Below are 24,587 nucleotides of genomic sequence, written 5' to 3'. Positions count from 1 at the left end.
TAATAGAATCAAAGGTGAGAAGGAGCTGTGCTATAAATCTGTTTCTGTGACCTCACAGCCCCGAGTGTTAGCCGCATGCAGAAGGGGTTAATTAATGCTATTTCCCGAGCATTTCTGCGGCTGATTCATGATCAATCTTTGGCCAAAGAATTTGTTATTTGTGTATCTAAAGCTCAGAGAGCTAAAGGCTTCAAGGTCACAAGGAACAAACGCTGGTACTGAAGCAGACAGACACTTCTACTTCAAAGGCCAGCATTTTAATAGGTCCCATGGCATTAGAATGTACTTGAGGGAGCGTTGGATATAAGTGGGGCGCACTCACAGGACCCCCCAACTTTTATATCTCTCTGTCCACACCGAGTACATTGCAGGGTGTTCATTAAAGGGAATACTTGTGTTAGTACACAATACATTTCAATACATTTTGCATTTTTAGTCCTAATCGCCTGCCCCACAACAAAGACCAGGAGAGAACGTTGAGAGAAAGAAGTAGCCAGCTCCACTCAAGGGCTACCAACAGGTCCGGTTTTCCGGATTCCCCTGCTTCAGCACAGATAGCTCAATCAATCCCAGCTTCAGCACAGGTGTCTCAGTCTGTGGCTCAGTCTTCAACTGATTGAGCCACCTGTGCTGAAGCAGGGATATCTTAAAAACCTCACCTGTTGGTGGCCCCTGAGGACTGGAGTTGGCCACCTCTGCCCTAAATATATCTCCATATCCCAGCGCAAAGCCGCGCGGTTAAGCGTCCATCCGCGGCGTCCCACCGGAGTGTGCTGATATCCCTGCACTTGGTCATTTGCTGCTGCAGCATCTCTCAGGCCGCCCTGCTAATCCGGCTCCAAATGTTAATTACTGCGTCTGCGTGTGGTCGCGCTGCCGCCCCCGCTGCTGGCGGCTAATTGGGAAGCGCAGAATAGTCAGCAGGTCCCCAGGGAAGGAGGGGGGGCGTCCTGCTCACCCGGAATTACAGGGGGCTCTGATACTGAGACTCACTGCTGCACAGCACGCGGCCCCTCGGTGCGGGGGAGTTAGAGTTAACCCCTTCGAGAAGCAGCAGGACGGTGATGTGTTCAGGCACCCACTGGCAGTGAGGGGGTTACAGCGGCTTGCCTTCCTGGGGGGGTGGGGGGGGACACACATAGAAAATATAATTGGAGACATTCAGCGTTAGAAATGTTTCAATTCTCACTGGAAGAAGAATGTCAGGGAAGAGAAATGTATATCGCTGCACGGTTACCATGGTAAAGGGTGAGGTAAGAATCACTGTAGAAAGGATGAAAAGAAAGCATCAGGCTGTATTTGTAACCCCTTCACTGCCAGCGACGCCGGCAAGGCATTCGGGAGCAGTATATATATATATATGTAGAGGTATCAGTACCGTGTTAGCCAAGCTTCAATAATCAAAAAACGAATAGACGATACCGTTCTGTGGCTAACGAAATGCTTTTATTTGTGCGAGCTTCAAATAAAAGCATTTCGTTAGCCACAGAACGGTATCGTCTATTTATTTTTTGATTATATATAATATATAATATATATATATACATACAGGACTTGACAGATTACCCAAAAAGCTACTCGCCACATGGCCCCGCCCCCATTTAAAAAAAAAAATGGAATACATTTCTAATAAGAATAACAACATTCGTTTTTGACATAATAGTTTATTTATTGTATTACATTTATACATTACTACAATTACTCTTTGGTGTGTGTGTGCGTGCGTGCGTGCGTGTGTGTGTCGGATGACCTCACTAATCTAGATTAAAAAAGCCAGATATGAATGACTAGTTTCCTGAACCCCTTAACCAGTGTCTGGACGCCCCTGCTTCACAATTTGTAAAGCAGAAATCCCACCAGGGATCTGGTCCGCAGTCCCTCAATGTCCAGATTCCCGCAATGTTATATAATGGAGGGGAGGTGTTCGCAATGCAGGCGCAAGCCTGGCTCCGGTGGCGTCAGCTTCCATTCTCCATGCTGCGGGACCGGCGCAGGACCGGCGCGCGCTCAGAATGCCTGCTAGCCTTCAGTTGCAGTGCAGGTTCTGCTCCGAGGCTGCCTCCTGACATCCTTGACGTTGTGATGTCCCGTTGGCATGGCAACGTTGAAAATGCCGGTAGACTCAGCACCCAGCCGCATGCCGCTGCACCTCTCCAGGATGTAAAATGCAGTCGCCCCTGGCGAGCGGGCGACCGCATTTATCAAGGCCTGTATATATATATATATATATATATATATATATATATATATATATATCATTACCCTGAGGAAGGCCCCTTAGCGAAATGAAATGATGGATATGGTGTTTGTTCATTACAAATCTTTTTGATTACTATTCTTGGAGTACTGAGTATTTCTTCATCGGACCTGGTTTGTTGTATTTCTTCTATTTATTTTTATGACACGTGCACTTGATTTTTCTATCTCACTTCTTGCGGTGTACCTACTATACTTACCTTTTGTATGTGTATATATATATATATATATATTACAACAAGACAAATTGCCTGCAACAGACTAAGCAAATAATGAGTACTTAAATTAGTAATATAATAACCACTAACGGTGCTAGGGACTAGAAGTAATATAACAATGAAAAGAAAAAGAAAAGCGTCCCAACTCAGCACTCAGTATACTCAGAACAAATATCAAAGAAAATGATGATTTATTTAACAGCACAAATAATCAAACATAAAATACAAAAAATATTAAAACAAACCCTGACATCCTCCTGTGATAGAATATGTATCAGACAGGGGGAATCCCTTATGAATACCCTAATACCCAAGGCAAGGGAAAAAAAGCCTATAAGCACAAAATATGTAGAACAAGGGGTTAACAATAACCCCTTGAACCTACAAGGCCGGCCTCACCCCTAGTAAATATAAAACCACACAGCAAGCATAGATAACACATGCACCAAATTGCCTAATACATGCTGATGTCAAATACGTATATTATATACATACACCGTAAATGCAGTTGGTATAATCAAGGCAAACCAGGCACAGTACCAAAAAGAGACTGTTACTATGGGATCAACAATGGTTAACAGTTCCCATCAGTTACCATAGTCCATGAGACCATCCATGCCACACTGTGATAGTAAAATGTCCAAAGGGTAAAGATCTTCCAATTGAGGGGTCCCTCCCCCTACATATCCTCTTTTTCTTCGCTATACATCTTTTTACTCTCTCCCTTTTCCTACGGGATACTGTTCTTATGTTATGTTTGTATATATATATAGTGCAGAGGTATGCTTTGCAGGGCTTTGGGTAACAAAGAGGGTAACAGCGCTGTGTGTCCCAGAGCAAACTGTTACTAGCACAAAATGATACCAGGCGACTTAAAATATGTGACATCATCAACAAAACGTTCCCTGAATCGTTACGGGGCCACCTGACGAAGGGAATATCCACGAAACGTTGTGTTTTTTATCTGCAAAATAAAGAACATAGAAGACCATGTTTGTTTGGCTACAGTATAATCCGAGTGCGCCCGAATCTCTTCCATTACTATCGCCGTCCTCCGCTAATTCCCAAACTGGCTGATTAATCGCGCGTTACTCTCCAGACAGGACGCTGGAATAGAGCTCACGTTCCCAAATCTAAGCGTGTCCCCGGCTAGCGTGCGATCTCAGTTTATGGCATTTCATGCAACGTAGCGTGGTAGTGTGCGGTGTGGCAGTGCATGGCGTGGCAGAGCGGGACGTGGGAGAGGCACAACCACGGAATCCTTAAATTGACACCATTTGTGATTATTTCTTCTTCGGGTTTCACACGTTCTGATGTTCATGTAATTATCAAATCTCTGTACCCCTCATTGTACCCCGCTGGGGAATATGTTGGTGCTTTACAAATAAATGATAATAACTTATTTTCCTGTGGTTTAGAAAGTGGATTTTAACATTGCACAAAAACTAGATTGTAAGCTCGTTGTTGCGGTGGTTTGCACGCTCATTGTCACTAACCCTGCAGTGTCCCCCGTGTACGTTTCAGCGGGTGGCTGTGAGATGGTATATATTAGATGTAATATAACATATATCCCGCTATCTCTGTAGGGGCAGGACTGTTCCACGCCGTGTCCTACAGGCACCTATGGGGCTGACTGCTTGTCAATGTGTAACTGCAGGAACAGCGCTGCCTGCTCCCCCGTGGATGGGTCCTGTGTGTGTAGAGAAGGTAACACAGCTATTCCTAAAACTGATCTCACTTTGGGGTTCTCCAGAACAGGTCGCCCTGGTGTGGGGGGAGGTCCTGGGACATCTAATAATGATACATTTAGAAAGGAAAGGTATACAGAGATATACCTAATAAGTAAACATGGGAAGGATGTCACGAGGAAATGTATTTCCCCTTATGAGATATCATTAGATGATATGACACTGGGGTTTTTTGTTTGGCTTCCTCTGGATCAATATGGTGTAATATAGGATAAGTATCTGTTGTTTAAATGTAGCATCGGTTGAACTTGATGCACATACAGTATGTAAGTATGTAACATTAGCAGCTAAAAACGCACAGCGCTCCAGCTATTACTCTCCGCGAGCTCCCGTTACCCGCTCCTCTTACTCATAACTGGGAGCTGGATCCAATACTCCACCAGGCCGACCAGCCTTCCCTGGCAGGGTCGGGCTTAGGCTTTGGGGGGCCCAAGGCGGCACGCGGGCAGCGGGGCCCCCTCTGTACAAAAAGTTAAGGGGACTTACCTTCACAGGCGATCCTCCTCCGGCAGCGTCGCGGTGTCATGACGTCATGGTGTTGTATGATGTCAGTCACCATGGCAACGCGACGCTACAGGTTGTGGCCCGCTCTGCAAAAGGTAAGACCTCTCACAAACTAACAGAGACACACACACACACAGAGAAACACACACAGCCACACACACAGAGAGAAACACAGACACACACACACACACACACACAGAGAAACACAGAGACACACACACAGAGAAACACAGACACACACACACACACACACACACACAGACACACACACACACACACACACACACACACAGAGAGACACACACACACACAGAGAGAGAAACACAGAGACACACACACACACACACACAGAAACACACAGCCACACACACAAAGAGAAACACAGAGACACACACACAGAGACACACACACACAGAGACACACACACACAGAGACACACACACACACACACACAGACACACAGAGACACACACACACACACACACACAGAGAAACACACACACAGAGAGAGAAACACAGAGACACACACACAAACACAAAGAGACACACAGACAGACAGACACACACACAGAGAAACACACAGACACACACTCACACACAGAGACACACACACAGAGAAACACACAGAGAAACACACAGAGAAACACACACACACACACACAGAAACACACAGACACCCACCCACCCACACACACAGACAGACAGACACACACACAGACACACACCCACACACACACACACACGGAGAAACACACGCAGAGAGAGACACACGCAGAGAGAGACACACACAGAGAAACACACAGCCACACACACACACAGACACACAGAGACAGAGGCACACACACACACAGAAACACACGCAGAGACACACACACAGAGACAAAGGCACATACACACAGAGAAACACACGCAGAGACAGACACACACAGACACAGAAACACACAGAGACAGACACACACAGACAGGCAGACACACACACACACACACACACACACACACACACACACACACACACACACACACACACACACACACACACACACAGAGGCACACACACACACACAGAAACACACACACACAGAAACACACACACACAGACAGACACACACACACAGACAGACAAACACATACACAGAGACACACGGACAGACAGACAGACACACACAGAGACAGACACACAGACACACACACACACACACACACAGAGGCACACACAGACAGACAGACGCACACAGACAGACAAACACATACACAGAGACACACACGGACAGACACACACACACGGAGACAGACACACACAGAGTCACACCTCTCTCTGCTGGTCGGGGGCCCCGTGTTTCTTCCTCTCCCTCCTGTCTGTGCCGGGATCCAACTTCCGCCGACCAGAGCGGGGAGCTGGAGAAATGGGAGCCTGCACCCCCTCCTCCGGGCGGGTGGGGGCCCGCACTCCCTCCTCCGGGCGGGTGGGGGCCCGTGCTCCCTCCTCCGGGCTGGTGGGGGCCCGCATTCCCTCCTCCGGGCGGGTGGGGGCCCACACTCCCTCCTCCGGGTGGGTGGGATCCCGCACTCCCTCCTCCGGGCGGGTGGGGGCCCGCACTCCCTCCTCCGGGTGGGTGGGATCCCGCATTCCCTCCTCCGGGCGGGTGGGGGCCCACACTCCCTCCTCCGGGCGGGTGGGGGCCCGAGGCCACGACCTTGCCCTAGGGCCGGCCTGGATATCAAACAGGCTTCTATTATTTCACTCAACATCAAGTAGAAAATGGTGCAGTGCGTCAAAGCAAACTTCCCTTCACCCCTTTCGGAGTGTTCCACGGAGCGGTGCGTTTCACGGAGCGGTGCGTTTCACGGAGCGGTGCGTTCCACGGAGAGACGCGTTCTACGGAGCGGTGCGTTCCACGGAGCGGTGCGTTCCACGGAGCGGCGCGTTCCACGGAGCGACACGTTCCACGGAGCGACACGTTCTACGGAGCGGTGCGTTCCACGGAGCGGTGCGTTCCACGGAGCGACGCGCTCCACGGAGCGACGCGTTCTACGGAGCGGCACGTTCCACGGAGCGCCGCGTTTCACGGAGCAACGCGTTCCACGGAGCGGTGCTTTCCAGAGAGCGACGCGTTCCACGGAGCGGCGCGTTCCACGGAGCGGCGCGTTTCACGGAGCGACGCGTTCCACAGAGCGACGCGTTCCACGGAGCGACGCGTTCCACGGAGCGGTGTGGTTTAGCAGTCAGACAATAAACCCGATATATGACGTGTGCAGAGATCGCTGCTATAAAGGGATGATAGTCAGGTTGCTGGGACTGGTTTAACACTGTCCTGTCTCTCTGTAGGCTGGCAGGGGACGGACTGCTCCATTCCCTGTTCCAGTGGCACCTGGGGCCTGAGCTGCAACCGTAGCTGTCACTGCACTAATGACGCGTCATGCAGCCCCATGGATGGCTCCTGCACGTGTGCCCCGGGCTGGGCAGGGGACACCTGTGAGCAGACGTGCCCGGTAAGCACAGGACGCGCGTTCCCTCTGGCTGCGCTCTGCTTCGTTAATGCGCCTGCTGCCAGGCGGGCCTCTGACAGTGAATGGGTTAATAACGGCTCAAATGTGGACCTAAAGCCAGGGGTGGGCAACTCCAGTCCTCAAGGGCCACCAAACAGGGCAGGTTCTCAGGATATCCCTGCTTCAGCACAGGTGGCTCAATCAGTCTCTGCTTCAGCACAGGTGCAGCACAGTCTTCGACTGAGCCACTGATTGAGCCACCTGTGCTGAAGCAGAGACTGATTGAGCCACCTGTGCTGAAGCAGGGACTGATTGAGCCACCTGTGCTGAAGCAGGGATATCCTGAAAACCTGACCTGTTGGTGGCCCTTGAGAACCGACATTGCCCACCCCTGCCCAAAATGGTTTAACTCCCAAATTCCACAGCGCGCGCCTTTTTATTAGCCTCTAATTGAGAGAACAGGCAAGAACGCCGCAACGATTCCAACGCTGCCGGGACCAGAGCTGGATTAGAAGGCTTTCCCTTTGGCGGCCATATTTAAGAGTCCCTGCAAAATAAAATCATTATCGGGCATATGCATCAAGGGGGAAATGGTGCAATTCTGGGACATAAACGTTGATCCTGTTTAAATAAAACCTTTTTTTCCTATATCTATTGGTCCTGAATTCTGCATTTGTATACAGGCAGTCCTCGTTTTACAACGCTTCGCTTTACAACGAATGGCTTATCCAACGCTGTGCAATGCATACCTATATTCATTTTTACAACGCCAAAATGGCTTATCCAACGCTCTTACGACGCTTTGCAACGTTGTGTATGTGTGTGTATATATACACACATTCACATAAACAACGTTGCAACGCGTCGTAAGAGCGTAGATATATAATATTATACTATATAATTATATATTATACTATATAATATATTATTTATTATGTTATATTATATATATAATACAGTATATACACTATATAATTTATGTGTGTGCTGCATATCTTATTGCCTGCATAAAATATTTGGTGTATTTTAGTGTTAAAAATGCCTTCAGAAACGGAACCGTTCATTTAAACAGTGTTCCTATGGGAAAACGTGTTTCGCTTTACAACGTTTCGCTTTACAACGCCATTTTGAGTAACGCATTGTGTCGGATAACCGAGGACTGCCTGTATAGGATTTCCTTTGGGTGAATGCTGCCAGCGTTGCCCATTGAGTACTTTTCTGTATACTATAGAAATATAAGTAATAATATTCCTTACAATGGGGTTTTCTTTGCTACATATAGGGGGGGGGGAGGGAGGAGGGGCAGAATTTATTCATCTGCTCCTTTTAATTATTTTGAAGATTATTATATTTGGAAAGTTCTCACCCTTTGTGTTCAGAGTACATCCAGGATATGTCTTTGATCACAGGGTCTGTGTTGCTATTTCATTTAACAGAATTGGGCGCTTCTTTTTTTTTAACCCTTTGCTCTGTGTTTCTGGCCTGCACAGCACCGAGCGCACGGCCAGCAGCCCTGCTGATTGTGTGCTTCTCTCTTCCAGGATGGGACATACAGTCTGGACTGTGCTCAACGCTGTGAGTGCAGCCACGCAGAGGGGTGTGACTCAGTGAGTGGACACTGCCACTGCCTGGCAGGGTGGACAGGTATGTGGAAGGGGTCAGCCGGGGATTGACCATTTAGCTGCCAGCCAATATAGACCAGCTGCCTGAATTCTGCACCAATTACAGTATATTCCGTTTACGTATCGCATAGCGGCGCGCGAATCAAACTCCGCGTGGCCAAAATATCACGCCACCCGCTCGTTTCATTATTACTGATTAAAATGGTAACATGTAAATACCGATCCAGTGTGTAGTGTAGTGTACAGTGAGTGCAGTGTGCTATGCAGTGTGTAGTGCAGTGTACAGTGAGTGCCGTGTGCTATGCAGTGTGTAGTGTAGTGTACAGTGAGTGCAGTGTGCTATGCAGTGTGTAGTGCAGTGTATAGTGAGTGCAGTGTGCTATGCAGTGTGTAGTGTAGTGTACAGTGAGTGCCGTGTGCTATGCAGTGTGTGGTGCAGTGTACAGTGAGTGCAGTGTGCTATGCAGTGTGTAGTGCAGTGTACAGTGAGTGCAGTGTGCTATGCAGTGTGTAGTGTAGTGTACAGTGAGTGCCGTGTGCTATGCAGTGTGTAGTGTAGTGTACAGTGAGTGCCGTGTGCTATGCAGTGTGTAGTGTAGTGTACAGTGAGTGCTGTGTGCTATGCAGTGTGTAGTGTAGTGTACAGTGAGTGCCATGTGCTATGCAGTATACAGTGTAGTGTGCTTTGCAGTGTTCAGTGTTGTGTGCTTTGCAGTGTTCAGTGCAGTGTGCTATGCCGTGTACAGTGCGGTGTGCTTTGCAGCATGCAGTGCGGTGTGCTTTGCAGTGTGCAGTGTGCTTTGCAGTGTGTAGTGCAGTGTACAGTGAGTGCCGTGTGCTATGCAGTATACAGTGTAGTGTGCTTTGCAGTGTTCAGTGCAGTGTGCTTTGGAGTGTGCAGTGTACAGTGCAGTGTGCTTTGCTGTGTATAGTACAGTGTGCTATGCAGGGTGCCGTGTGCTATGTAGAGTACAGTGCAGTGTGCTATGTAGGGTACAGTGCAGTGTGCTATGTAGGGTACAGTGCAGTGTGCTATGTAGAGTACAGTGCAGTGTGCTATGCAGGGTGCAGTGTGCTATGCAGGGTGCAGTGTGCTATGTAGGGTACAGTGCAGTGTGCTATGCAGGGTGCAGTGTGCTATGTAGGGTACAGTGTAGTGTGCTATGTAGGGTGCAGTGCAGTGTGCTATGCAGGGTGCAGTGTGCTATGTAGGGTACAGTGCAGTGTGCTATGTAGGGTACAGTGCAGTGTGCTATGTAGGGTACAGTGCAGTGTGCTATGCAGGGTACAGTGCAGTGTGCTATGTAGGGTACAGTGCAGTGTGCTATGCAGGGTGCAGTGTGCTATATAGGGTACAGTGTAGTGTGCTATATAGGGTACAGTGCAGTGTGCTATGCAGGGTGCAGTGTGCTATATAGGGTACAGTGCTGTGTGCTATATAGGGTACAGTGCAGTGTGCTATGCAGGGTGCAGTGCAGTGTGCTATGCAGGGTGCAGTGTGCTATGCAGGGTGCAGTGTGCTATGTAGGGTACAGTGCAGTGTGCTATGTAGGGTACAGTGCAGTGTGCTATGCAGGGTGCAGTGCTATGTAGGGTACAGTGCAGTGTGCTATGCAGGGTGCAGTGTGCTATGTAGGGTACAGTGTAGTGTGCTATGTAGGGTGCAGTGCAGTGTGCTATGCAGGGTGCAGTGTGCTATGTAGGGTACAGTGCAGTGTGCTATGTAGGGTACAGTGCAGTGTGCTATGTAGGGTACAGTGCAGTGTGCTATGCAGGGTACAGTGCAGTGTGCTATGTAGGGTACAGTGTAGTGTGCTATGCAGGGTGCAGTGTGCTATATAGGGTACAGTGCAGTGTGCTATATAGGGTACAGTGCAGTGTGCTATGCAGGGTGCAGTGTGCTATATAGGGTACAGTGCTGTGTGCTATATAGGGTACAGTGCAGTGTGTTATGCAGGGTGCAGTGTGCTATGTAGGGTACAGTGCAGTGTGCTATGCAGGGTGCAGTGTGCTATGTAGGGTACAGTGCAGTGTGCTATGTAGGGTGCAGTGCAGTGTGCTATGCAGGGTGCAGTGTGCTATGCAGGGTGCAGTGTGCTATGTAGGGTACAGTGCAGTGTGCTATGTAGGGTACAGTGCAGTGTGCTATGCAGGGTACAGTGCAGTGTGCTATGCAGGGTACAGTGCAGTGTGCTATGTAGGGTACAGTGCAGTGTGCTATGTAGGGTACAGTGTAGTGTGCTATGCAGGGTACAGTGCAGTGTGCTATGCAGGGTACAGTGCAGTGTGCTATGTAGGGTACAGTGCAGTGTGCTATGCAGGGTGCAGTGTGCAATATAGGGTACAGTGCAGTGTGCTATATAGGGTACAGTGCAGTGTGCTGTACAGGGTGCAGTGTGCTATATAGGGTACAGTGCAGTGTGCTATGTAGGGTACAGTGCAGTGTGCTATGTAGGGTGCAGTGCAGTGTGCTATGTAGGGTACAGTGCAGTGTGCTATGTAGGGTGCAGTGCAGTGTGCTATGTAGGGTGTAGTGCAGTGTGCTATGTAGGGTGCAGTGCAGGGTGCTATGCAGGGTGCAGTGTGCTATGTAGGGTACAGTGCAGTGTGCTATGCAGGGTGCAGTGCAGGGTGCTATGCAGGGTGCAGTGCAGGGTGCTATGCAGGGTGCAGTGCAGGGTGCTATGCAGGGTGCAGTGCAGGGTACTATGCAGGGTGCAGTGTGCAAAGCTATAGTTTTCAGGCCCCTTTGGCGCCGGATCAGACTTATTTGAGCCACGGAATGTGTATAAATGTGTGTATAATTACTGATGCTTCCTTTGGCGTGTCACGTGGCTGGCGCAGGAGACGCACTGCGGGCTGTGTTTGTGCCACACGTGGCCGTGTCTATTTGCTTCACATAATCAGCGCGGCGCGCGCGGCCGGGGGGCTGAGCGGCGCTGTGCGGTAAATGAAATAGATATTATCAGCTTAACAAACACACAGCTCTCCGCATGGCCCGGCTGCTCGGTACTGATTGGTGTGGCAGCCAGAGGCAGGAGGCATGTGTGCAAGAGAGATTACCGGGCGCATGTACGATAGAGGGAGGGGGGTATGCAGGTGTCTGCGCTGCTCCTGCCTGGTATATAGAGAGGAGGGGAGACTGCGTTACTGCTGCCCGCGCTGCTCCTGCCTCTGGTATATAGAGAGGAGGGGAGACTGCGTTACTGCTGCCCGCGCTGCTCCTGCCTCTGGTATATAGAGAGGAGGGGAGACTGCGTTACTGCTGCCCGCGCTGCTCCTGTCTCTGGTATATAGGGAGGTGGGGAGACTGCGTTACTGCTGCCCGCGCTGCTCCTGTCTCTGGTATATAGAGAGGAGGGGAGACTGCGTTACTGCTGCCCGCGCTGCTCCTGCCTCTGGTATATAGAGAGGACGGGAGACTGCGTTACTGCTGCCCGCGCTGCTCCTGCCTGGTATATAGAGAGGAGGGGAGACTGCGTTACTGCTGCCCGCGCTGCTCCTGCCTCTGGTATATAGGGAGGAGGGGAGACTGCGTTACTGCTGCCCGCGCTGCTCCTGTCTCTGGTATATAGGGAGGAGGGGAGACTGCGTTACTGCTGCCCGCGCTGCTCCTGTCTCTGGTATATAGGGAGGAGGGGAGACTGCGTTACTGCTGCTCGTGCTGCTCCTGTCTCTGGTATATAGGGAGGAGGGGAGACTGCGTTACTGCTGCCCGCGCTGCTCCTGTCTCTGGTATATAGGGAGGAGGGGAGACTGCGTTACTGCTGCCCGCGCTGCTCCTGTCTCTGGTATATAGAGAGGAGGGGAGACTGCGTTACTGCTGCCCGCGCTGCTCCTGTCTCTGGTATATAGGGAGGAGGGGAGACTGCGTTACTGCTGCCCGCGCTGCTCCTGCCTCTGGTATATAGAGAGGAGGGGAGACTGCGTTACTGCTGCCCGCGCTGCTCCTGTCTCTGGTATATAGAGAGGAGGGGAGACTGCTTTACTGCTGCCCGCGCTGCTCCTGTCTCTGGTATATAGAGAGGAGGGGAGACTGCGTTACCGCTGCCCACGCTGCTCCTGTCTCTGGTATATAGAGAGGAGGGGAGACTGCGTTACCGCTGCCCACGCTGCTCCTGTCTCTGGTATATAGAGAGGAGGGGAGACTGCGTTACTGCTGCCCGCGCTGCTCCTGTCTCTGGTATATAGAGGAGGGGAGACTGCGTTACTGCTGCCCGCGCTGCTCCTGCCTCTGGTATATAGAGAGGAGGGGAGACTGCGTTACTGCTGCCTGCGCTGCTCCTGTCTCTGGTATATAGAGAGGAGGGGAGACTGCGTTACTGCTGCCCGCGCTGCTCCTGCCTCTGGTATATAGAGAGGAGGGGAGACTGCGTTACTGCTGCCCGCGCTGCTCCTGTCTCTGGTATATAGAGACGAGGGGAGACTGCGTTACTGCTGCCCGCGCTGCTCCTGTCTCTGGTATATAGAGAGGAGGGGAGACTGCGTTACTGCTGCCCGCGCTGCTCCTGTCTCTGGTATATAGAGAGGAGGGGAGACTGCGTTACTGCTGCCGCGCTGCTCCTGTCTCTGGTATATAGGGAGGAGGGGAGACTGCGTTACTGCTGCCGCGCTGCTCCTGTCTCTGGTATATAGGGAGGAGGGGAGACTGCGTTACTGCTGCCCGCGCTGCTCCTGCCTCTGGTATATAGGGAGGAGGGGAGACTGCGTTACTGCTGCCTGCGCTGCTCCTGCCTCTGGTATATAGAGAGGAGGGGAGACAGCGTTACTGCTGCCCGCGCTGCTCCTGCCTCTGGTATATAGAGAGGAGGGGAGACTGCGTTACTGCTGCCCGCGCTGCTCTTGCGTCTGGTATATAGAGAGGAGGGGAGACTGCGTTACTGCTGCCCGCGCTGCTCCTGTCTCTGGTATATAGAGGAGGGGAGACTGCGTTACTGCTGCCCGCGCTGCTCCTGCCTCTGGTATATAGAGAGGAGGGGAGACTGCGTTACCGCTGCCCGCGCTGCTCCTGTCTCTGGTATATAGGGAGGAGGGGAGACTGCGTTACCGCTGCCCGCGCTGCTCCTGTCTCTGGTATATAGGGAGGAGGGGAGACTGCGTTACTGCTGCCCGCGCTGCTCCTGTCTCTGGTATATAGAGAGGAGGGGAGACTGCGTTACTGCTGCCCGCGCTGCTCCTGTCTCTGGTATATAGAGAGGAGGGGAGACTGCGTTACTGCTGCCTTCGCTGCTCCTGTCTCTGGTATATAGAGAGGAGGGGAGACTGCGTTACTGCTGCCCGCGCTGCTCCTGTCTCTGGTATATAGGGAGGAGGGGAGACTGCGTTACTGCTGCCCGCGCTGCTCCTGTCTCTGGTATATAGGGAGGAGGGGAGACTGCGTTACTGCTGCCCGCGCTGCTCCTGTCTGGTATATAGAGGGGAGGGGAGACTGCGTTACTGCTGCCCGCGCTGCTCCTGCCTGGTATATAGAGAGGAGGGGAGACTGCGTTACTGCTGCCCGCGCTGCTCCTGTCTCTGGTATATAGAGAGGAGGGGAGACTGCGTTACTGCTGCCCGCGCTGCTCCTGTCTCTGGTATATAGAGAGGAGGGGAGACTGCGTTACTGCTGCCCGCGCTGCTCCTGTCTCTGGTATATAGGGAGGAGGGGAGACTGCGTTACTGCTGCCCGCGCTGCTCCTGTCTCTGGTATATAGAGAGGAGGGGAGACTGCGTTACTGCTGCCCGCGCTGCTCCTGTCTCTGGTATATAGAGAGGAGGGGAGACTGCGTTACTGCTGCCCGCGCTGCTCCTGTCTCTGGTATATAGAGAGGAGGGGAGACTGCGTTACTGCTGCCCGCGCTGCTCCTGTCTCTGGTATATAGGGAGGAGGGGAGACTGCGTTACTGCTGCCCGCGCTGCTCCTGTCTCTGGTATATAGAGGGGAGGGGAGACTGCGTTACTGCTGCCCGCGCTGCTCCTGTCTCTGGTATATAGGGAGGAGGGGAGACTGCGTTACTGCTGCCCGCGCTGCTCCTGTCTCTGGTATATAGAGAGGAGGGGAGACTGCGTTACTGCTGCCCGCGCTGCTCCTGTCTCTGGTATATAGGGAGGAGGGGAGACTGCGTTACTGCTGCCCGCGCTGCTCCTGTCTCTGGTATATAGAGGGGAGGGGAGACTGCGTTACTGCTGCCCGCGCTGCTCCTGTCTCTGGTATATAGGGAGGAGGGGAGACTGCGTTACTGCTGCCCGCGCTGCTCCTGTCTCTGGTATATAGAGGGGAGGGGAGACTGCGTTACTGCTGCCCGCGCTGCTCCTGTCTCTGGTACATAGAGAGGAGGGGAGACTGCGTTACTGCTGCCCGCGCTGCTCCTGCCTCTGGTATATAGAGGGGAGGGGAGACTGCGTTACTGCTGCCCGCGCTGCTCCTGTCTGGTATATAGAGAGGAGGGGAGACTGCGTTACCGCTGCCTGCGCTGCTCCTGTCTCTGGTATATAGAGAGGAGGGGAGACTGCGTTACTGCTGCCCACGCTGCTCCTGTCTGGTATATAGAGAGGAGGGGAGACTGCGTTACCGCTGCCCGCGCTGCTCCTGTCTCTGGTATATAGAGAGGAGGGGAGACTGCGTTACTGCTGCCCGCGCTGCTCCTGTCTCTGGTATATAGAGAGGAGGGGAGACTGCGTTACCGCTGCCCGCGCTGCTCCTGTCTCTGGTATATAGAGAGGAGGGGAGACTGCGTTACTGCTGCCCGCGCTGCTCCTGTCTCTGGTATATAGAGAGGAGGGGAGACTGCGTTACTGCTGCCCGCGCTGCTCCTGTCTCTGGTATATAGGGAGGAGGGGAGACTGCGTTACTGCTGCCCGCGCTGCTCCTGCCTGGTATATAGAGAGGAGGGGAGACTGCGTTACTGCTGCCCGCGCTGCTCCTGTCTCTGGTATATAGAGAGGAGGGGAGACTGCGTTACTGCTGCCCGCGCTGCTCCTGTCTCTGGTATATAGAGAGGAGGGGAGACTGCATTACTGCTGCCCACGCTGCTCCTGTCTCTGGTATATAGAGAGGAGGGGAGACTGCGTTACTGCTGCCCGCGCTGCTCCTGTCTCTGGTATATAGAGAGGAGGGGAGACTGCGTTACTGCTGCCCGCGCTGCTCCTGCCTGGTATATAGAGAGGAGGGGAGACTGCGTTACTGCTGCCCGCGCTGCTCCTGTCTCTGGTATATAGGGAGGAGGGGAGACTGCGTTACTGCTGCCCGCGCTGCTCCTGCCTGGTATATAGAGAGGAGGGGAGACTGCGTTACTGCTGCCCGCGCTGCTCCTGTCTCTGGTATATAGAGAGGAGGGGAGACTGCGTTACTGCTGCCCGCGCTGCTCCTGTCTCTGGTATATAGAGAGGAGGGGAGACTGCGTTACTGCTGCCCACGCTGCTCCTGTCTGGTATATAGAGAGGAGGGGAGACTGCGTTACTGCTGCCCGCGCTGCTCCTGTCTCTGGTATATAGGGAGGAGGGGAGACTGCGTTACTGCTGCCCGCGCTGCTCCTGTCTCTGGTATATAGAGAGGAGGGGAGACTGCGTTACTGCTGCCCGCGCTGCTCCTGTCTCTGGTATATAGAGAGGAGGGGAGACTGTGTTACTGCTGCCCGCGCTGCTCCTGTCTCTGGTATATAGAGAGGAGGGGAGACTGCGTTACTGCTGCCCGCGCTGCTCCTGTCTCTGGTATATAGGGAGGAGGGGAGACTGCGTTACCGCTGCCCGCGCTGCTCCTGTCTCTGGTATATAGAGACGAGGGGAGACTGCGTTACCGCTGCCCGCGCTGCTCCTGTCTCTGGTATATAGAGAGGAGGGGAGACTGCGTTACTGCTGCCCGCGTTGCTCCTGTCTCTGGTATATAGAGAGGAGGGGAGACTGCGTTACTGCTGCCCGCGCTGCTCCTGTCTCTGGTATATAGAGAGGAGGGGAGACTGCGTTACTGCTGCCCGCGCTGCTCCTGTCTCTGGTATATAGAGAGGAGGGGAGACTGCGTTACTGCTGCCCGCGCTGCTCCTGTCTCTGGTATATAGGGAGGAGGGGAGACTGCGTTACCGCTGCCCGCGCTGCTCCTGTCTCTGGTATATAGAGACGAGGGGAGACTGCGTTACTGCTGCCCGCGCTGCTCCTGTCTCTGGTATATAGGGAGGAGGGGAGACTGCGTTACTGCTGCCCGCGCTGCTCCTGTCTCTGGTATATAGAGAGGAGGGGAGACTGCGTTACTGCTGCCCGCGCTGCTCCTGTCTCTGGTATATAGAGAGGACGGGAGACTGCGTTACTGCTGCCCGCGCTGCTCCTGTCTCTGGTATATAGAGAGGAGGGGAGACTGCGTTACCGCTGCCCGCGCTGCTCCTGTCTCTGGTATATAGAGAGGAGGGGAGACTGCGTTACCGCTGCCCGCGCTGCTCCTGTCTCTGGTATATAGAGAGGAGGGGAGACTGCGTTACTGCTGCCCGCGCTGCTCCTGTCTCTGGTATATAGGGGGGAGGGGAGACTGCGTTACTGCTGCCCGCGCTGCTCCTGTCTCTGGTATATAGAGAGGAGGGGAGACTGCGTTACTGCTGCCCGCGCTGCTCCTGTCTCTGGTATATAGAGAGGAGGGGAGACTGCGTTACCGCTGCCCGCGCTGCTCCTGTCTCTGGTATATAGAGAGGAGGGGAGACTGCGTTACTGCTGCCCCCGCTGCTCCCGTCTCTGGTATATAGAGAGGAGGGGAGACTGCGTTACTGCTGCCCGCGCTGCTCCCGTCTCTGGTATATAGAGAGGAGGGGAGACTGCGTTACTGCTGCCCGCGCTGCTCCTGTCTCTGGTATATAGAGAGGAGGGGAGACTGCGTTACTGCTGCCCGCGCTGCTCCCGTCTCTGGTATATAGAGAGGAGGGGAGACTGCGTTACTGCTGCCCGCGCTGCTCCCGTCTCTGGTATATAGAGAGGAGGGGAGACTGCGTTACTGCTGCCCGCGCTGCTCCTGTCTCTGGTATATAGAGAGGAGGGGAGACTGCGTTACTGCTGCCCGCGCTGCTCCTGTCTCTGGTATATAGAGAGGAGGGGAGACTGCGTTACTGCTGCCCGCGCTGCTCCTGTCTCTGGTATATAGAGAGGAGGGGAGACTGCGTTACTGCTGCCCGCGCTGCTCCTGTCTCTGGTATATAGAGAGGAGGGGAGACTGCGTTACCGCTGCCCGCGCTGCTCCTGTCTCTGGTATATAGAGAGGAGGGGAGACTGCGTTACTGCTGTCTGCGCTGCTCCTGTCTCTGGTATATAGAGAGGAGGGGAGACTGCGTTACTGCTGCCCGCGCTGCTCCTGTCTCTGGTATATAGAGAGGAGGGGAGACTGCGTTACTGCTGCCCGCGCTGCTCCTGTCTCTGGTATATAGGGAGGAGGGGAGACTGCGTTACTGCTGCCCGCGCTGCTCCTGTCTCTGGTATATAGGGAGGAGGGGAGACTGCGTTACTGCTGCCCGCGCTGCTCCTGTCTCTGGTATATAGGGAGGAGGGGAGACTGCGTTACTGCTGCCCGCGCTGCTCCTGTCTCTGGTATATAGAGAGGAGGGGAGACTGCGTTACTGCTGCCCGCGCTGCTCCTGTCTCTGGTATATAGAGAGGAGGGGAGACTGCGTTACTGCTGCCCGCGCTGCTCCTGTCTCTGGTATATAGAGGGGAGGGGAGACTGCGTTACTGCTGCCCGCGCTGCTCCTGTCTCTGGTATATAGAGAGGAGGGGAGACTGCGTTACTGCTGCCCGCGCTGCTCCTGTCTCTGGTATATAGAGAGGAGGGGAGACTGCGTTACTGCTGCCCGCGCTGCTCCTGTCTCTGGTATATAGAGAGGAGGGGAGACTGCGTTACTGCTGCCCGCGCTGCTCCTGTCTCTGGTATATAGGGAGGAGGGGAGACTGCGTTACTGCTGCCCGCGCTGCTCCTGTCTCTGGTATATAGGGAGGAGGGGAGACTGCGTTACTGCTGCCCGCGCTGCTCCTGTCTCTGGTATATAGGGAGGAGGGGAGACTGCGTTACTGCTGCCCGCGCTGCTCCTGTCTCTGGTATATAGAGGAGGGGAGACTGCGTTACTGCTGCCCGCGCTGCTCCTGTCTCTGGTATATAGAGAGGAGGGGAGACTGCGTTACTGCTGCCCGCGCTGCTCCTGTCTCTGGTATATAGGGAGGAGGGGAGACTGCGTTACTGCTGCCCGCGCTGCTCCTGTCTCTGGTATATAGAGAGGAGGGGAGGCTGCGTTACCGCTGCCCGCGCTGCTCCTGTCTCTGGTATATAGAGAGGAGGGGAGACTGCGTTACTGCTGCCCGCGCTGCTCCTGTCTTTGGTATATAGGGAGGAGGGGAGACTGCGTTACTGCTGCCCGCGCTGCTCCTGTCTCTGGTATATAGAGAGGAGGGGAGACTGCGTTACTGCTGCCTGCGCTGCTCCTGTCTCTGGTATATAGGGAGGAGGGGAGACTGCGTTACTGCTGCCCGCGCTGCTCCTGTCTCTGGTATATAGAGAGGAGGGGAGACTGCGTTACCGCTGCCCGCGCTGCTCCTGTCTCTGGTATATAGGGAGGAGGGGAGACTGCGTTACTGCTGCCTGCGCTGCTCCTGTCTCTGGTATATAGGGAGGAGGGGAGACTGCGTTACTGCTGCCCGCGCTGCTCGTGTCTCTGGTATATAGGGAGGAGGGGAGACTGCGTTACTGCTGCCCGCGCTGCTCCTGTCTCTGGTATATAGAGAGGAGGGGAGACTGCGTTACTGCTGCCCGCGCTGCTCCTGTCTCTGGTATATAGGGAGGAGGGGAGACTGCGTTACTGCTGCCCGCGCTGCTCCTGTCTCTGGTATATAGAGAGGAGGGGAGACTGCGTTACTGCTGCCCGCGCTGCTCCTGTCTCTGGTATATAGAGAGGAGGGGAGACTGCGTTACTGCTGCCCGCGCTGCTCCTGTCTCTGGTATATAGAGAGGAGGGGAGACTGCGTTACTGCTGCCCGCGCTGCTCCTGTCTCTGGTATATAGAGGAGGGGAGACTGCGTTACTGCTGCCCGCGCTGCTCCTGTCTCTGGTATATAGAGAGGAGGGGAAACTGCGTTACTGCTGCCCCCGCTGCTCCTGTCTCTGGTATATAGAGAGGAGGGGAGACTGCGTTACTGCTGCCCGCGCTGCTCCTGTCTCTGGTATATAGAGAGGAGGGGAGACTGCGTTACTGCTGCCCGTGCTGCTCCTGTCTCTGGTATATAGAGGAGGGGAGACTGCGTTACTGCTGCCCGCGCTGCTCCTGTCTCTGGTATATAGAGAGGAGGGGAGACTGCGTTACTGCTGCCCGCGCTGCTCCTGTCTCTGGTATATAGAGAGGAGGGGCGACTGCGTTACTGCTGCCCGCGCTGCTCCTGTCTCTGGTATATAGGGAGGAGGGGAGACTGCGTTACTGCTTCCCGCGCTGCTCCTGTCTCTGGTATATAGAGAGGAGGGGAGACTGCGTTACTGCTGCCCGCGCTGCTCCTGTCTCTGGTATATAGAGGGGAGGGGAGACTGCGTTACTGCTGCCCGCGCTGCTCCTGTCTCTGGTATATAGAGAGGAGGGGAGACTGCGTTACTGCTGCCCGCGCTGCTCCTGTCTCTGGTATATAGAGAGGAGGGGAGACTGCGTTACTGCTGCCCGCGCTGCTCCTGTCTCTGGTATATAGGGAGGAGGGGAGACTGCGTTACTGCTGCCCGCGCTGCTCCTGTCTCTGGTATATAGAGAGGAGGGGAGACTGCGTTACTGCTGCCCGCGCTGCTCCTGTCTCTGGTATATAGGGAGGAGGGGAGACTGCGTTTCTGCTGCCCGCGCTGCTCCTGTCTCTGGTATATAGAGAGGAGGGGAGACTGCGTTACTGCTGCCCGCGCTGTTTCTGTCTCTGGTATATAGAGAGGAGGGGAGACTGCGTTACTGCTGCCCGCGCTGCTCCTGTCTCTGGTATATAGAGAGGAGGGGAGACTGCGTTACTTCTGCCTGCGCTGCTCCTGTCTCTGGTATATAGAGAGGAGGGGAGACTGCGTTACTGCTGCCCACGCTGCTCCTGTCTCTGGTATATAGAGAGGAGGGGAGACTGCGTTACTGCTGCCCGCGCTGCTCCTGTCTCTGGTATATAGAGAGGAGGGGAGACTGCGTTACTGCTGCCCGCGCTGCTCCTGTCTCTGGTATATAGAGAGGAGGGGAGACTGCGTTACTGCTGCCTGTGCTGCTCCTGGTATATAGAGGAGGGGAGACTGCGTTACTGCTGCCTGCGCTGCTCCTGTCTGGTATATAGAGAGGAGGGGAGACTGCGTTACTGCTGCCCGCGCTGCTCCTGTCTCTGGTATATAGAGAGGAGGGGAGACTGCGTTACTGCTGCCCGTGCTGCTCCTGTCTGGTATATAGAGAGGAGGGGAGACTGCGTTACTGCTGCCCGCGCTGCTCCTGTCTCTGGTATATAGAGAGGAGGGGAGACTGCGTTACTGCTGCCCGCGCTGCTCCTGTCTCTGGTATATAGAGAGGAGGGGAGACTGCGTTACCGCTGCCCGCGCTGCTCCTGTCTCTGGTATATAGAGAGGAGGGGAGACTGCGTTACTGCTGCCGCGCTGCTCCTGTCTCTGGTATATAGGGAGGAGGGGAGACTGCGTTACTGCTGCCCGCGCTGCTCCTGTCTCTGGTATATAGAGAGGAGGGGAGACTGCGTTACTGCTGCCCGCGCTGCTCCCGTCTCTGGTATATAGAGAGGAGGGGAGACTGCGTTACTGCTGCCCGCGCTGCTCCTGTCTCTGGTATATAGAGGGGAGACTGCGTTACTGCTGCCCGCGCTGCTCCTGTCTCTGGTATATAGGGAGGAGGGGAGACTGCGTTACCGCTGCCCGCGCTGCTCCTGTCCCTGGTATATAGAGAGGAGGGGAGACTGCGTTACTGCTGCCCCCGCTGCTCCTGTCTCTGGTATATAGAGAGGAGGGGAGACTGCGTTACTGCTGCCCGCGCTGCTCCTGTCTCTGGTATATAGGGAGGAGGGGAGACTGCGTTACTGCTGCCCGCGCTGCTCCTGTCTCTGGTATATAGGGAGGAGGGGAGACTGCGTTACTGCTGCCCGCGCTGCTCCTGTCTCTGGTATATAGAGAGGAGGGGAGACTGCGTTACTGCTGCCCGCGCTGCTCCTGTCTCTGGTATATAGAGAGGAGGGGAGACTGCGTTACTGCTGCCCGCGCTGCTCCTGCCTCTGGTATATAGGGAGGAGGGGAGACTGCGTTACTGCTGCCCGCGCTGCTCCTGTCTCTGGTATATAGGGAGGAGGGGAGACTGCGTTACTGCTGCCCGCGCTGCTCCTGTCTCTGGTATATAGAGAGGAGGGGAGACTGCGTTACTGCTGCCCGCGCTGCTCCTGACTCTGGTATATAGAGAGGAGGGGAGACTGCGTTACTGCTGCCCGTGCTGCTCCTGTCTCTGGTATATAGAGAGGAGGGGAGACTGCGTTACTGCTGCCCGCGCTGCTCCCTGTCTCTGGTATATAGAGAGGAGGGGAGACTGCGTTACTGCTGCCCGCGCTGCTCCTGTCTCTGGTATATAGAGAGGAGGGGAGACTGCGTTACTGCTGCCCGCGCTGCTCCTGTCTCTGGTATATAGAGAGGAGGGGAGACTGCGTTACTGCTGCCCGTGCTGCTCCTGTCTCTGGTATATAGAGAGGAGGGGAGACTGCGTTACTGCTGCCCGCGCTGCTCCTGTCTCTGGTATATAGAGAGGAGGGGAGACTGCGTTACTGCTGCCCGCGCTGCTCCTGTCTCTGCTATATAGAGAGGTGGGGAGACTGCGTTACTGCTGCCCGCGCTGCTCCTGTCTCTGGTATATAGAGAGGAGGGGAGACTGCGTTACTGCTGCCCGCGCTGCTCCTGTCTCTGGTATATAGAGAGGAGGGGAGACTGCGTTACTGCTGCCCGCGCTGCTCCTGTCTCTGGTATATAGGGAGGAGGGGAGACTGCGTTACTGCTGCCCGCGCTGCTCCTGTCTCTGGTATATAGGGAGGAGGGGAGACTGCGTTACCGCTGCCCGCGCTGCTCCTGCCTCTGGTATATAGAGAGGAGGGGAGACTGCGTTACTGCTGCCCGCGCTGCTCCTGTCTCTGGTATATAGAGAGGAGGGGAGACTGCGTTACCGCTGCCCGCGCTGCTCCTGCCTCTGGTATATAGAGAGGAGGGGAGACTGCGTTACTGCTGCCCGCGCTGCTCCTGTCTCTGGTATATAGGGAGGAGGGGAGACTGCGTTACTGCTGCCCGCGCTGCTCCTGTCTCTGGTATATAGAGAGGAGGGGAGACTGCGTTACTGCTGCCCGCGCTGCTCCTGCCTCTGGTATATAGAGAGGAGGGGAGACTGCGTTACCGCTGCCCGCGCTGCTCCTGCCTCTGGTATATAGAGAGGAGGGGAGACTGCGTTACTGCTGCCCGCGCTGCTCCTGTCTCTGGTATATAGGGAGGTGGGGAGACTGCGTTACTGCTGCCCGCGCTGCTCCTGTCTCTGGTATATAGAGAGGAGGGGAGACTGCGTTACTGCTGCCCGCGCTGCTCCTGTCTCTGGTATATAGAGAGGAGGGGAGACTGCGTTACTGCTGCCCGCGCTGCTCCTGTCTCTGGTATATAGAGAGGAGGGGAGACTGTGTTACTGCTGCCCGCGCTGCTCCTGTCTCTGCTATATAGAGAGGTGGGGAGACTGCGTTACTGCTGCCCGCGCTGCTCCTGTCTCTGGTATATAGAGAGGAGGGGAGACTGCGTTACTGCTGCCCGCGCTGCTCCTGTCTCTGGTATATAGAGAGGAGGGGAGACTGCGTTACTGCTGCCCGCGCTGCTCCTGTCTCTGGTATATAGAGAGGAGGGGAGACTGCGTTACCGCTGCCCGCGCTGCTCCTGCCTCTGGTATATAGAGAGGAGGGGAGACTGCGTTACTGCTGCCCGCGCTGCTCCTGTCTCTGGTATATAGGGAGGAGGGGAGACTGCGTTACTGCTGCCCGCGCTGCTCCTGTCTCTGGTATATAGAGAGGAGGGGAGACTGCGTTACTGCTGCCCGCGCTGCTCCTGTCTCTGGTATATAGGGAGGAGGGGAGACTGCGTTACTGCTGCCCGCGCTGCTCCTGTCTCTGCTATATAGGGAGGAGGGGAGACTGCGTTACTGCTGCCCGTGCTGCTCCTGTCTCTGGTATATAGAGAGGAGGGGAGACTGCGTTACTGCTGCCCGCGCTGCTCCTGTCTCTGGTATATAGAGAGGAGGGGAGACTGCGTTACTGCTGCCCGCGCTGCTCCTGTCTCTGGTATATAGAGAGGAGGGGAGACTGCGTTACTGCTGCCCGCGCTGCTCCTGTCTCTGGTATATAGAGAGGAGGGGAGACTGCGTTACTGCTGCCCGCGCTGCTCCTGTCTCTGGTATATAGAGAGGAGGGGAGACTGCGTTACTGCTGCCCGCGCTGCTCCTGTCTCTGCTATATAGGGAGGAGGGGAGACTGCGTTACTGCTGCCGCGCTGCTCCTGTCTCTGGTATATAGGGAGGAGGGGAGACTGCGTTACTGCTGCCCGCGCTGCTCCTGTCTCTGGTATATAGAGAGGAGGGGAGACTGCGTTACTGCTGCCCGCGCTGCTCCTGTCTCTGGTATATAGAGAGGAGGGGAGACTGCGTTACTGCTGCCGCGCTGCTCCTGTCTCTGGTATATAGAGAGGAGGGGAGACTGCGTAACTGCTGCCCACGCTGCTCCTGTCTGGTATATAGAGAGGAGGGGAGACTGCG

At 54.6% G+C, this 24,587-nt stretch overlaps 1 protein-coding gene across 4 annotated transcripts in view; it reads left to right on the top strand.

Annotated features, from left to right (window-relative positions):
* The window catches only part of MEGF11 (multiple EGF like domains 11), a 171,167-nt gene that overhangs the window by 98,555 nt on the left and 48,025 nt on the right, over window positions 1–24,587 (top strand). For all 4 annotated transcript variants that reach the window (XM_075575360.1, XM_075575361.1, XM_075575363.1 and 1 more), the window contains exons 11-13: window positions 4,061–4,181; window positions 7,053–7,216; window positions 8,755–8,857. In XM_075575360.1, the coding sequence (XP_075431475.1) occupies window positions 4,061–4,181; window positions 7,053–7,216; window positions 8,755–8,857 (388 nt within the window). The remainder of the gene's footprint in view (window positions 1–4,060; window positions 4,182–7,052; window positions 7,217–8,754; window positions 8,858–24,587) is intronic.

This window comes from Ascaphus truei, chromosome 18 (genome assembly GCF_040206685.1).
Source record: "Ascaphus truei isolate aAscTru1 chromosome 18, aAscTru1.hap1, whole genome shotgun sequence".
In the NCBI taxonomy this organism is placed as follows: Eukaryota; Metazoa; Chordata; class Amphibia; order Anura; family Ascaphidae; genus Ascaphus; species Ascaphus truei.
The sequence above is the reverse complement of the archived record's forward strand: the minus strand, read 5'-3'. Positions and strand labels throughout refer to the sequence as shown.